At 36.7% G+C, this 12756-nt stretch overlaps 2 protein-coding genes across 4 annotated transcripts; both read left to right on the top strand.

Moving 5' to 3' along the window:
• Positions 1 to 6: 6 nt before the first annotated feature.
• LOC102605465 (putative chloride channel-like protein CLC-g) lies at positions 7 to 8007 on the top strand. Of its 2 annotated transcripts, XM_015314445.1 has the most exons (8): positions 7 to 184; positions 934 to 1134; positions 1551 to 1728; positions 2977 to 3239; positions 5073 to 5342; positions 5446 to 6574; positions 7156 to 7326; positions 7567 to 8007. In XM_015314445.1, exons 1-7 carry the CDS (start codon positions 57 to 59, stop codon positions 7288 to 7290), a joined length of 2304 nt encoding a protein of 767 aa, XP_015169931.1. In that variant the 5' UTR covers positions 7 to 56; the 3' UTR covers positions 7291 to 7326; positions 7567 to 8007. The 2 variants fall into 2 exon arrangements, with proteins under 2 accessions (XP_015169931.1, XP_006359489.1); XM_006359427.1 differs by lacking the exon at positions 7567 to 8007 and having other exon boundaries at positions 7156 to 7536.
• A 1151-nt stretch (positions 8008 to 9158) lies between these two features.
• Positions 9159 to 12756, top strand: LOC102605130 (uncharacterized). 2 transcript variants are annotated; one of them, XM_006359426.2, is made up of 2 exons: positions 9159 to 11442; positions 12221 to 12756. In XM_006359426.2, the coding sequence occupies exon 1, from the start codon at positions 9405 to 9407 to the stop codon at positions 10605 to 10607; it is 1203 nt and encodes a 400-aa protein (XP_006359488.1). In that variant the 5' UTR covers positions 9159 to 9404; the 3' UTR covers positions 10608 to 11442; positions 12221 to 12756. The 2 variants fall into 2 exon arrangements, with proteins under 2 accessions (XP_006359488.1, XP_015169933.1); XM_015314447.1 differs by having other exon boundaries at positions 9159 to 12307; positions 12426 to 12756.

Genomic DNA, 12756 nt, shown 5'->3' with positions numbered 1-12756 from the left:
TGTCCGTACTAATCTCTCCAGCTCTTCTCAATGGTTCATCGGCGCCGGCGCCGGAGATGGAGGAAGACGAGGAGTCGCTAACTCATCCACTGCTTAACAGCCTCTCTCGATCAACATCGAACAACACTTCTCAGGTCGCTATCGTCGGCTCTAGTGTCTCCCCTATTGAAAGCCTCGACTACGAGTACGTCTCTCCTTTTCATTGTTCCTATTATTTGTGTATACGTTGTAATGTATTGTTTAATTTGCAGTAAATTAATAGTAACGGAGTTCGGTATGAAGATGAAGTCCTTCATTATTTGGTCTTAGAAATGGAATTTTTTTGATGCTCTGAGAGAGAATTCAACTGTTTCTACACAGAAGCATATAATTCATGATAATAGTTATTCTACTGAGTCTAACGATTTTTTAGGGGTAGAGAGTTTTGTGCTTAGAAAATCTCGGGATTTAAGTAATCATCTGGTGCTTTGTAAGAGATTTCACTAAGAGAATATGGGAGATAGGAAAGAACACTAAGAAATTTCACAAAATAGAGAAAAAAATTCAGTATTTACCTGACAAGTCCATGAATTAGCTGAAGACTCATCCATATTCTTTGGTAAGTCTAAGTCTAGTAGGAAAAATTAGATCAGAATTTTGATACTTTTATGATGATTATTGTATTCGAGCAAATATATGAGAGTGTTTACATTAAAGTATTGTTGGGTGAAAAAAAACCCGGAAAGGTAGAAAGATATGCTTGGAAGCTTGGAGTTAAACATGATAAAGAGTGTGTACAATTCCTTTTTCTTTCTAGTTTTGAAGTTCCTGGAAGGAGATTTTGGTTTTGAGTTCGGTATATTTTTGGTTGGAAAATGTTTCCTTGTTCTTTCCCTTTCTCTGATTAGATTGGCAAATAAAAGAAGCCTAATAATGGTGTTTGCCTGGTTGAAGAATCATGGAGAATGATTATTTCAAGCAAGATTGGAGGCGTGGAGAGAAGATTCAAATATTGCAGTACGTATCCATGAAATGGATGATGTGCTTTTTCATTGGATTGCTTGTTGGCCTTGTTGGTTTCTGTAACAATCTTGCTGTTGAGAACATTGCTGGAATGAAATTTGTGGTGACTTCTGATCTGATGCGTGCGAGAAGGTATACACTTCTCTTTCATTTTTAGCTTTGATGTATAATACCCTCCTACGACTTCGATTGTTGTGTTGAAGTTACTTGAACTATATAATACAAACTGATATCTGCTGCTATTTCATCTAAATTTTGTTTGAAGTTCTTTTAGTTAAAAGATATAATCAATTGTTTGTGCAATCCTGATATTAAATGTTATTTTTGAGGTTATTGACTGGAATTTTATGGTCATATAAATACATGTATATGTTATGCATATGTTTCTGAGGGTAACTGAACTGTGGAATATGGAAATAACCCTGTTCTGTGTTCTAAATTTGTGGAGTGGAATACTATGATTTCTTTTGTATTAATAAATAGAAAGTACTCCATGTACTTGTATAAATATGTTTTTGAGGTGAATGACTCTTGATATAATGCAACAGGTATACAACGGCTTTTCTTGTATTTGCTTCTTCCAATTTCGGACTGACATTATTTGCCGGTCTAATTACGGCTTTTATCGCACCAGAGGCTGCTGGTTCAGGTATACCTGAAGTTAAGGCTTACTTGAATGGCGTAGATGCACCAGCAATATTTTCTCTGCGGACTCTGTTTGTCAAGGTAAAGTGACCTTGAATTGCCTTTTCATATAGATGCCTTTTTTTTCGTTATCCCAATTTTACATTTTATTTACTAATGTTCAGTTCTAGTGTTGGTGGTGTATTTATTGGTTTGGGAACGATTGCATGAATTAAGGATTATGTAATTGCGTGGTTGGTCAATTAATGTGATATGTGATTGCCTTTCATACTACATAAGTGAGCTCATAGAGGATTTCTTTTTTTTGGGGGTAGGGGTAGGGGGTTACTTTTATTTTCATTTTATAAGGTGAGGCAGATTCTGGTTTATGGAACCTCCCTGAGGTAGGGGTAAGGTCTGGATACACTCTACCCTCCCTAGACCCCACTTTGTGGGACTACATTGGGTATGTTGTTGTTGGACGCTCTTAAATGATTTTGGATAAGCTTGAAGTTCTTACGAGTTACGAGGTTCAGATTATAGATCAACTGGTTTGGACACAAAGCACCTTTAAAATGTGAAAAATCTAGAGCTCCCTAAGAAACACCCAGGATTTACTGTTATTTCCAAGATATCAAGTGAAGCTAGACCTGTTTGTTATTTGAAAGAGAATCCTGTGCATGCTTAACCTAGTGATACATACATTTTTTCCTCCTCATCCTAGTGCTTCATAAATGCTCACTAGACAATGATTGGAAGCAGCTTGATCTCCAACCTCTGACATAAGCTCTTATATTTGTTCCATGTCAAAACATTTGGTTCTTCTAACTTTAGTTTCAACTAACTTCTAAAAGTTGTCTAGAAATCTTGTCCATTCGTAGTCCAGAACAGACTTAAACTGCAGCTAACAGTGCTGTTTTAAACTGTTCATAACATTTGGGAGGTGTTCTACCTGGGGTTGTGGTGAAGTTATGAATTATGAGCTTTTAAATCTGCAAAATCAATCAATTAACTTTTTGTTTCCTATAGAAGATACTTCCTTTTCAATTTAACCATGGGCTTGTCTACAGTTTGTGCATGGATATTTGAATCTTCCATAGTGTTTATGATCATCTTATCTCACGTCTGTGAATAGTTGATAAAACATTTTTTGAGTTTTGCCTCTTTATTTCCCTAGGTAGAGGTAAGGTTTGGTTTACACTCTACCCTTCCTAGACCCTACTTGTGGGAATATATTCGGTATGTTGTCGTTGCATCATATTTTCTGTCTGTCTTTCCTCTATTTCTCTGTTTCGAAGGCCTAGTGCAACATGTTAGAGTAAGAGCCTTACTTGAAACTTTAATGAACAGATTGTTGGCAGCATTTCTGCAGTATCAGGATCTCTGGTAATCGGAAAAGCAGGCCCCATGGTTCATACTGGTGCTTGCATTGCAGCACTAATAGGTCAAGGCGGGTCACAGAAGTATGGATTAACTTGGAAATGGCTGAAGTATTTTAAAAACGATAGAGATCGACGAGATCTTGTAACATGTGGATCAGCTGCTGGGATGGCTGCTGCTTTCCGAGCTCCTGTTGGCGGTCTGTTGTTTGCTCTCGAAGAAATGGCATCTTGGTATATCTAAAACAAATGAACATGCTTTAGGCTGATTCTTGGTAAACAAACAGGTTTTCGGAAGATAATAGCCCTTATCGCTATATCTGTGTTAGTAAGATGATAGTAGATATTCTCTCTCTCTTAGATGGTTGATACTATGCACAACTCAACAACAACATACCAATTGTATTCCCATGAGTTGGGTCTAGGGAGGGTAAGATGTACGCCGACCTTACCCCTACTATTGTGGGGTGGAGAGGTTGTTTCCGATAGACCCTTGGCTCAAAGGAAGTGTAAACAGAGCAAAATTGAAGGAAATAACAATTGTAAAAATAGCAAGATAAACAAAGCAAATGAAGCAACAGGTAGTAGTAAAAATAGAGAATAAGATACTATGTGAATACATAAGATCACTTATTAAGGAGAAGATGAGACGAGGAGACTAGACCCCTGCCTCTGCCATGTAAAAGTACCATAACACTCAGCCACCTACTACATTTCTACCCTAATCCATGACCTCCATACTTTCCTATATATGGTCATGTCCTCAACAAGGTGAAGGTGTGATATACCCTTTCTAATCACCTCCCCCCATTATTTCCTAGGCCTACCTCTACCTCTCCTAAAACCTGCTATAGCCAAACTCTCACACCATCTTACTGGTTCTTTTGTGCACCTCCTCTTCACATGCCTGAACCACCTCAACCTCGCTTTCCTTATCTTGTCTGCCAAGGAGGCCACTTCCACCTTGTTCTGTATAACTTCATTCCTAAACCTATCCCTCCTAGTATGCCCGCACATTACGCACAGCATTGATATTGAAATTGACTTCACTGTCCGACAAGGACTTTTTGGATTGCCTTATAATTGGTGGCTTTGCACTTCCTCTTGTAAGTTATAATTTGTCTTTAAAGGATGGAATATCTAAAGCAGTTATTGTAGTCCAACAAAAAATGTGGTGCATGGACTACTGAATTGTCAGGTTGGCTCTTGGGAGAGGATCTGGTCTTGCAAAATAGCCTGTATGTTGACTGTTGATGATTGAAGATTATGAGAGAGAGAGAAGCTTTAATTATTACTCCCTCTTTTCCATATTAATTGAATTTTTGAGGCTTTTTTCATTGTTCAAAATAATTGTAAGTTTCTTCCGGTACTTGAAATATGCTCCTTTTATTTATATTTAATTTTATCATTCTCAATTTTTTTTGATATTTAGTTTCAAGTTTTTTTTTAACATCTTCTGTGGCTTTAGATATTTGTTAGCAAGTGTTGCCTTAAATCCAAGGCCAAAAGCATATTGTTGAAGTGATTGATGCTGTCGCTTAATCATTAATGTATTTTGACCATAAGTTGTGATATTTTTATATTCAGCTCCCAAGTGGAGACACTATCAATGATCTCTGAAAGACTATTAGGCAATGGGGATGGTCCAAACTCGCTTTTGATTTTCTTGAATCGTATTTTGTTCAACATACTTAAGAGGAGATAGTTTTACCTGAGCTGATTTTGCTGGACGTGAACTTCCTGTAAAGTTGAGTCTTAATGGGTGTCTAAATGGTAAAGGAATGGTCTATCAAGGGAACTGTTATAAAAAAAGTAGTTATGTGTGGACTTAAGTGAGTAAGGTTTTCTTCCCATGGGATAGATGGCTATACCAAGTCAGCTTTTGGAGATTAAATAATTTGAAAGTTCCCTTTATCAGGTCTCTCATCTCTTATATATCGCACATACGGTAGTAGATTGATGTGATGTATACTGAAATATGGATTTTGATGTTTGGTGTGATTAAAAAGGATGCTGTAGTTTTCCTTTTTGTTTTTTGACATTGTATGCACTTCCTTTGTGTTGCAGGTGGAGAAGTGCTCTATTATGGAGAGCCTTTTTTACTACGGCTGTGGTTGCAATTGTCCTTCGTGCTTTGATTGATGTTTGCTTGAGTGGGAAATGTGGACTCTTTGGTAAAGGAGGTCTCATAATGTTCGATGTCACGTCAGCTAACGTCGCATATCAGATCTGGGATGTGCCTCCTGTTCTTTTGCTAGCAGTTATTGGAGGCATATGGGCAAGTTTGTACAACTTTTTACAGGATAGGGTTCTGCGGATTTATAACAGAATTAACGAGTATGATCTCACTTTGGCTTTTAGATTTTCATATATTCCTTTCCTTTTCAAGGCATGATAAAGTTAATGTTTTTATGTGGCTTCTTTTTCATTTTCTTTTTAGGAGAAGAGCTGCTTACAAAATAGTTCTGGCTCTTACAGTCTCCATTTTTACATCTTGTCTTCTTTTTGGATTACCATGGTTGGCACCTTGCCGCCCTTGCCCTTCAGATACATCAGAACCTTGCCCCACAATTGGACGGAATGGTAACTATAAGAAGTTTCAGTGTCCTCCAGGTCACTACAATGATCTTGCCAGTTTATTTTTTAACACGAATGATGATGCAATCAAGAACCTTTTCAGCAAGAACACTGATGCCGAGTTTCACCCTTTCTCAATGCTGATTTTCTTTATCACCTGTTTTTTCCTGAGCATCTTTAGTTATGGGATAGTCGCACCTGCAGGTCTCTTTGTGCCTGTCATTGTGACAGGTGCAGCTTATGGTCGTTTTATTGGGATGATGTTTGGTTCGCACTCAACTCTTAACCATGGCCTATTTGCTGTTTTAGGTTCAGCTTCCTTTCTTGGGGGTTCTATGAGAATGACAGTTTCCTTATGCGTCATTATCCTAGAATTGACTAATAACCTCCTCTTGCTACCTCTAATGATGCTAGTTCTTCTTATCTCCAAAACTGTAGCTGATGCATTTAATGGGAATATATATGACCTCATAATGAGGGCGAAGGGTTTCCCTTACTTGGAACGTCATGCTGAACCTTACTTAAGACAACTATCAGTGAGTGATGTGGTCACAGGTCCACTCCAGTTCTTTAATGGCATCGAGAAAGTTGGTAACATAGTTCATGTTCTCAAAACCACCGGGCATAATGGCTTTCCAGTGGTGGATGAACCCCCGCATTCCGTAGCACCAGTTCTATTTGGTTTGGTACTCCGTGCACATCTTGTTACATTGCTAAAGAAGAAAGCATTTCTTCAAAATCCTGTACCTGCTGGAGTTGACACTTTTGCGCAGTTTTCAGCTGATGATTTTGCAAAGAAAGGTTTAGACCATGGAGACAGAGTGGAAGATATACAACTGGCAGATGAAGAGATGGATATGTTTATAGATCTGCATCCTTTTTGTAACACTTCGCCTTTCACTGTTGTAGAGACTATGTCCTTGGCGAAGGCTCTGATGCTCTTCCGAGAAGTTGGTTTAAGGCACCTTCTGGTAATACCCAAGGTTTCTGGGGTAAGAACTGTTTCCTCATCTTTTCTGTTTCAAATTCTTTTTCAATGACATACTCAGATGCTGTATCTTATCCCTAAAAGTAATTCAACAGTTGATAAAAGATACATTAACATAACCTGAAGGATAGATTACCCAGCTTTCTGCATGCATGTTTCAGTGCATTTGTGTATGACCTCGCTAATTTTTAATATTCATTCATTCATGAAATCTTTCACCAAAATCTCGTTCTTTTTAGGTATTTGATGTGAAATAAATTGTCCATTATTATTTTTTATAGACAACCGAATAGGTTCAATGATCAATACCTCTCTGTAAGAGTTAAATTCTTCTGAATCAGCCTTGTGATTTTTGAGTTCCCGTTATCTTGTTTATTTTTACATTTTGAATATCTTCCTGGTTGCATCAACCGATCAACATTCTCATCATCCACTGATGGTGATTAAGTAATGACCCGTTCCCTCACAGTTAAATTTTCTTTTGCTCTCCCTATTTCATCTACCATGTTGATTATATAATCGTTGCTTGTTTGGAACCAAACATGTTTTCCATTTGTTTTCCTGATAAATGGTTCTTGTCTGCAGAGGATACCTGTTGTGGGGATAATTACAAGGCATGATTTCATGCCAGAGCATGTGCTCAGCTTGCATCCATCCTTGGCTAAGAGCAAGTGGAAAAGATTAAGAGTGAAATTACCTCGCGGGGTTAAAATCATTTAGAGACTACATCGACGTTCTAAAATTAGTCCTACTGAGGTATGTGAATAGAGCTGTGTACAACATGACTGCAATATGCTAGGTAGTAAAGCTCATTCTTCCCTAATATTTCTTGTCAAATTCAAAGATCCTAAGGGTGATTTTGTAATTATTTTCCCCTCGATTAATCAATTCGGTTACAATTGTTCCGTTCTCGTGAATAAATCTCTTCGTAAACGGAGCTATGAAGTTTCACAGTTTGAGTTTTGATGTTCTGTAATTTTTCTTTGCACTTGCCAGGATGACAGGTTTTAACAATCTGTTGAAAATAGAGAAAAGTGCCAATTAGAACAAGGGCAGGACGACTGTTTTTTTTTGTTTTTTTTTTCTTCTTAAGGCTTTGCCAACTCCGTCACGACCAAATCCCATTGCATGTATTGTTCGTTTTGGCCCAACAGACGTTGCATATTTGTTCCTCGGACTATGTGATTATCGAGATGAAAAAAATGTGTGTACATGTAACCTTGTGTCATCTTCACTTTTCTCTACAATTTTGACGTGAGATTCACCTGAGATGCCCCTCTTGTCCTTCTCGTCGACCTATCCTCCGTCAGGGGGTACAAGCTTCACGTCTGTATACTATCCTTAATCCAACATTGTAGAACTGTTGCTTTTCATATTATGTAGACTGCATTATGCATTTTTACACAAATACATATGGGGTGTGTTAGGTATGAAGGAGACTATAATGTGCCATACCAAATTACCAATTGGAGATTTGATACATTTTGATTGCAAAATGGGTACATAATAAATGTGTATAGAAAACAAATGTCATCCAACTTTATACACACTCAACCTTTCCAAAGTGTAGCTAACACCATTTTATTAGTCCAAGTAAAAAAAATTGTTGTATGATGCACACGTTTGACTTGGACTCTTTTACAGTTATATTACCTGTCTCGAGAATTTTTAAAATAAAACTATAAAATTAGAATTTGCCTAAATTATATAGTATATTATACTTTCTCCGTTCACTTTTATTTGTCCACTATCTCAAAATAGATTCACTTTTACTTGTCATTTTTAGTATATCAAGAAAAGAGAATTAACTTTTTTCTATTTTACCCACTACATTAATTTTAATACTTATTCCATAAATTTGAAAAAGCGCTCCCTAACAAAGGTGGCTCCGTATTCAAGGGGGCTCGAACTTGAGACATCTTGATTAAGGATGAAGAAGTACTTACCACTCCACCACAATCCTTGTTGGTAAAGTAGGTAGCACATTAACATGCTTACTTATGATTTCAACGGCAAATTGGTCATTTTAATTAAAATGGAATAATATGATTGATCTAAAAAGTTACTGTAGTTGCTTTGCAAAACTTTTTGTCAATGACTAAATTGTCTTTAGCTTTCGTTATCATGTATCAACCTTATTACTTTTTGATGTTTTATTTTTACTCTCGCTTTGTACTTCTATTGCATAGTTATTTGTACGTGTTTGGTAAATATGAAAAAAACAGAGGACAAACTATAAACTCTATTTCAAAAAGTAATAGAAGTAAAGTTTAACTCAAACGTTTATTTTTTTATTTTCGATTTGAATTTCCCAATGCGACATTATTGACTTCAGACATGTGAGTCTAAAGTTAGGCTTGACAATCCCCTACTTTTAAGTTTCAAATTTCAAATCGAGATTTTCAACTTCAGTTCCTTTTAAGTTTCAAATTGATTCTAAAGCAGCTAAGTATTAAATACTTTAAATTGATTATTATTTAAACAATGGTGGTTCAAGCGGCTATTTGTGCAAGTTGTTCTTTACATTGGGCCATCATTTGAATATGAGCAGGCCCAATTATATGAAAACCCAATTAGAGGGCAAATCTGTTATTATCCCTTCACGCCCAGAAAAAAAACACCTACATTTTGCTCGACGCCGGCGCCGTCGCTTCGCCGGGAAAAAATTACAAGAATACCGATGATAAAAAAAGACCAAGCGTGAACTATCCGGTACGATAAAGAACTTGAAGGTAATAAAACTGACCAATTTTCAGGTAGGAGAAGAAGCTTACTAAACGCTCTAATGAGCTGATCCAGTTTTCTTCAATCGAAAATTTCTGCTACTAATATCAATGGAAGCATCGCCAATTCTGGTCTGTTCAAAGCTACCTTCCTCGTTCGGCGGGAATGTATCAAAACAACACACTTTTTCTTACAGACCTTTCCACAAACAGTTGCTGAGCAAGTTAAATCTTGGAATACCCAAATCCCACTTGCGTAGTTCCTTATCAATTTCCATCCGTGATGTCAATTCTTCTCCTGTACGGCCATATATTGGTGGGTTTCGATCGTTGTTACTGCCAGTTCAGTGTTCGGGTTCATATTCAAATGCAACAGAAACAGATGGTCCAAAAAGGGTATTTGAAAGCATAAAGGGGTTATCTTTGGAGTCAGTGAAGATGGGTTTTTCTCAATTGACTCCGTTTAAAGTGTTAAAGTGGGGTTTGTTGTTTTCTGTTGCTATTGCTGCGTCCAAATGGACGATGAATGTACTTGTGAATCCATTCTTTTGGATGTATTTTAGTATGACATGGTTATATTGGCCATGGTTGGTGGCCATAAGTCTTGCAAGTTACAGTCTTTATTGCTTAAACAAGCATTTACGTGGGGATGCAAATGTATTTGAGCAATTTGCAGTTGTTACTTCAGCTTTCACTTGGCTTACACTTGTCCCACCAGCACATTTCAATGGTTTTCTTGAAGGCTGGCCTGTTGTGTTCTTTTTGGTGTACCATTATTTCTTTTTCTTGAATGTGAGTATTCGAAAACGTTTGTATGGTGATTACAATCCAAGAGAGCATGACCCCAGATGGGATATCAGCCTACCCGATTGGCAGAAGCTGTTGTTTTGTGTTGGAGTTATGGTTGGTCATTGGCTTGCAGCGTTTGAAGGCCCAGAGTTGCATCTTATCCCTGGTGGATGGAGCAATTTGGGTATTTGGGGTTTGATTGTGATGACATTGTTTATGCAATATCATTCCACATTGTATTTAGCCAAGTACTCAGAGAAGGTGGTTGTGCCTACTGCTGTCGTACAGTTTGGTCCGTACCGGTTTATTCGCCATCCTATTTATGCTTCAACCATGCTCTTGTTTGTTACTTATTGTATTGCTCTTAGGGCGCCTTTGAGTGCTCTCTTCATTGCTGTTGTTTGCTCAGTGTACTATGGGAATAAAGCTAAGTTAGAGGAAAGTTTGATGGTAGAGAACTTTGGTGAGAGATATATGGAGTATGCAAGTAAAGTTAGATACAAGCTTATTCCTTATATTTATTAGTGCAAGTCGTTGCGAGTTGCATAATGTTAGTGTAATGTGGAGAAGAGAATGAGAATATGAACACCTCAATTGGCTTTTGTTCTTATGTTTCAAATGTAGTTTCCTTTTGTTGTTCTTCGTTATTGTGATTTCCTATTTATTAAACTTGTGGGTTACATACTCAAGGCACTTGTATCCACCATGGTGAAGCATTTCTGTATTGCTTGTTTCCATTGTTTAGCAATTCTTCAATAGCTTGACAGAGATAATATCTCCTGTATTAGATTCTGAGGATTTAGGTTTTAGTATTCACTATGTTCGTCAGGTTGTGCCTTTATAACATGTCTGATGACTTGAGATAGTTGGCTTTCTCTCCATTGATTTTCTTTAGCAGTACATTTTAACTCAAATAAGTTATCTTTTTCTTGAAACATATATATAAATGGAAGACATTAAGCCAGTGAGTGGCACATCTCATTGTCTGTAAATCCTATTTATCTTTTTTCCTGTATTTTCTGTTTCTTTTTCTCTCGACTTTTCTACTATTCTGGTTACGCCTCTTCCTCTAATTAATGCCCAACATCTCCACTTTTCCCCTTCTTCTTCTTTCGTTTCAAGGACACCCGCTCTACATCTTGTTACTCTATCTCATCTCGAAAAGAGTTGTATGGTAGAAATTCATTTTATTGCCACCCGTCTTATTTTAATGGAGGAATATATAGTATGGTAGAAAGAAGTAGAGAGTAACTAGAAAGAAACTTGGCTGTAACATTGAATTTATTTTAGGGAAAAACTCTCCTTAACAAGGATACTTCTTCTCCACAGATTCACCCACAATATACTCCTCACCACCAAGGTACATTTCCTCTTTCTCTTTTGAGATTCTCTAGTTTTCTTTCATGTTTGATTGATAACATTCTCTTAATGTTCTATTTCTCGATTTGCTGCTTGATTTTATGTTAATTGTAGAATCAAAATTGCATTTTTTTTGTTAATTTGTCGCCCACTGAATTCTTTGGTTCATTCAATTTCATCCTTTTCGATTTAAAGTCTCACACAGTAACTGTTTAAGCTCAAAATGAAATAAGGTAACTAAGTGTTTGGTCTTTCCATCTGACTTTCTTACGTTACTATCATGTTGGTTCTTGAATTGTATGCTTTTGGTCTTGCATTACTATCATGTTGGTTTTTGAATTGTATGCTTTGGTTGGATATTTTTTTTCAAATTCATATCTTATAACAGTAGTCTGCACCATGCGAAGAAAAGCGAGGCCTTTTTACTTTTGCTGTGTTAATATAGTTTCAAGTTCCACTGGCTAAGCACTTTTTTCCTTCCAATACTCTCTTTTTCATAGTTGATGTATTTCTGTACTCCTATGAAAATAAACCATCTCTGGTGGTATTCATACTAGGAGTACATTATTTAACCGTATGAATTCTTAATATGTTCTTCAGTATTCATTTAGGTATCAGTCTTTTGCTCTGTTATTGTTAGTAGCAGTTAACACTGATACGAACCTTTTAGTTTTGTGTGTTCAATTTGTTGTGACCATTTATTGTTTCTATTTCATGGCTGTTAAAATAGTCTTATCGGAGAAATTTTGTAGACAAACTTTCTCCTGTTGTTGTTGCAGATTTATTCGAGAAATTTTGTTTCTTTTATTTTGTCGGAACACTAAGGAATCAATATTGAAGGATGATGAGAATTTGGCCTCAAATGGGTAACTTTTGTATCTAAATCTTGTAACGGCGGTTTATTTCATTTTTCTTAGCTATGCCATTTTACAATTGTACTCAGAATATTACTATGTTAACGCTAAGATGTCACTGTTTTCCCAGACTCGCTTCTACTTCAGATATACTAATACAATGATATTTTATCTCGCCTTATGAACTCTTTGTAACGAGTATACACATACAAGGTACTTCTGGGACCATTTCTCCGATATTTAACCTATTGCTTATGTGAATTCTTATGAAAAGTGTCGTTCCATTTTGTCTTGCTTCAACTTATTTTTGTCTGCTATGCATGTCCTGTTGGTCATCTAAACTTATTGTTGGTTTTTGTACGTATGAGGTGCTTTAATAACAAGTGTAATCTATGCCATTGTAATTGGATATTTTGTACTTTTTCGTGTATACACAAAAAAGAAGAAGTAAGATTGATTAT

Source organism: Solanum tuberosum, unplaced genomic scaffold (assembly GCF_000226075.1).
Source record: "Solanum tuberosum cultivar DM 1-3 516 R44 unplaced genomic scaffold, SolTub_3.0 scf00300, whole genome shotgun sequence".
In the NCBI taxonomy this organism is placed as follows: Eukaryota; Viridiplantae; Streptophyta; class Magnoliopsida; order Solanales; family Solanaceae; genus Solanum; species Solanum tuberosum.
Note: the sequence above shows the minus strand (reverse complement) of the source record. Positions and strands in the feature narration are given on the sequence as shown.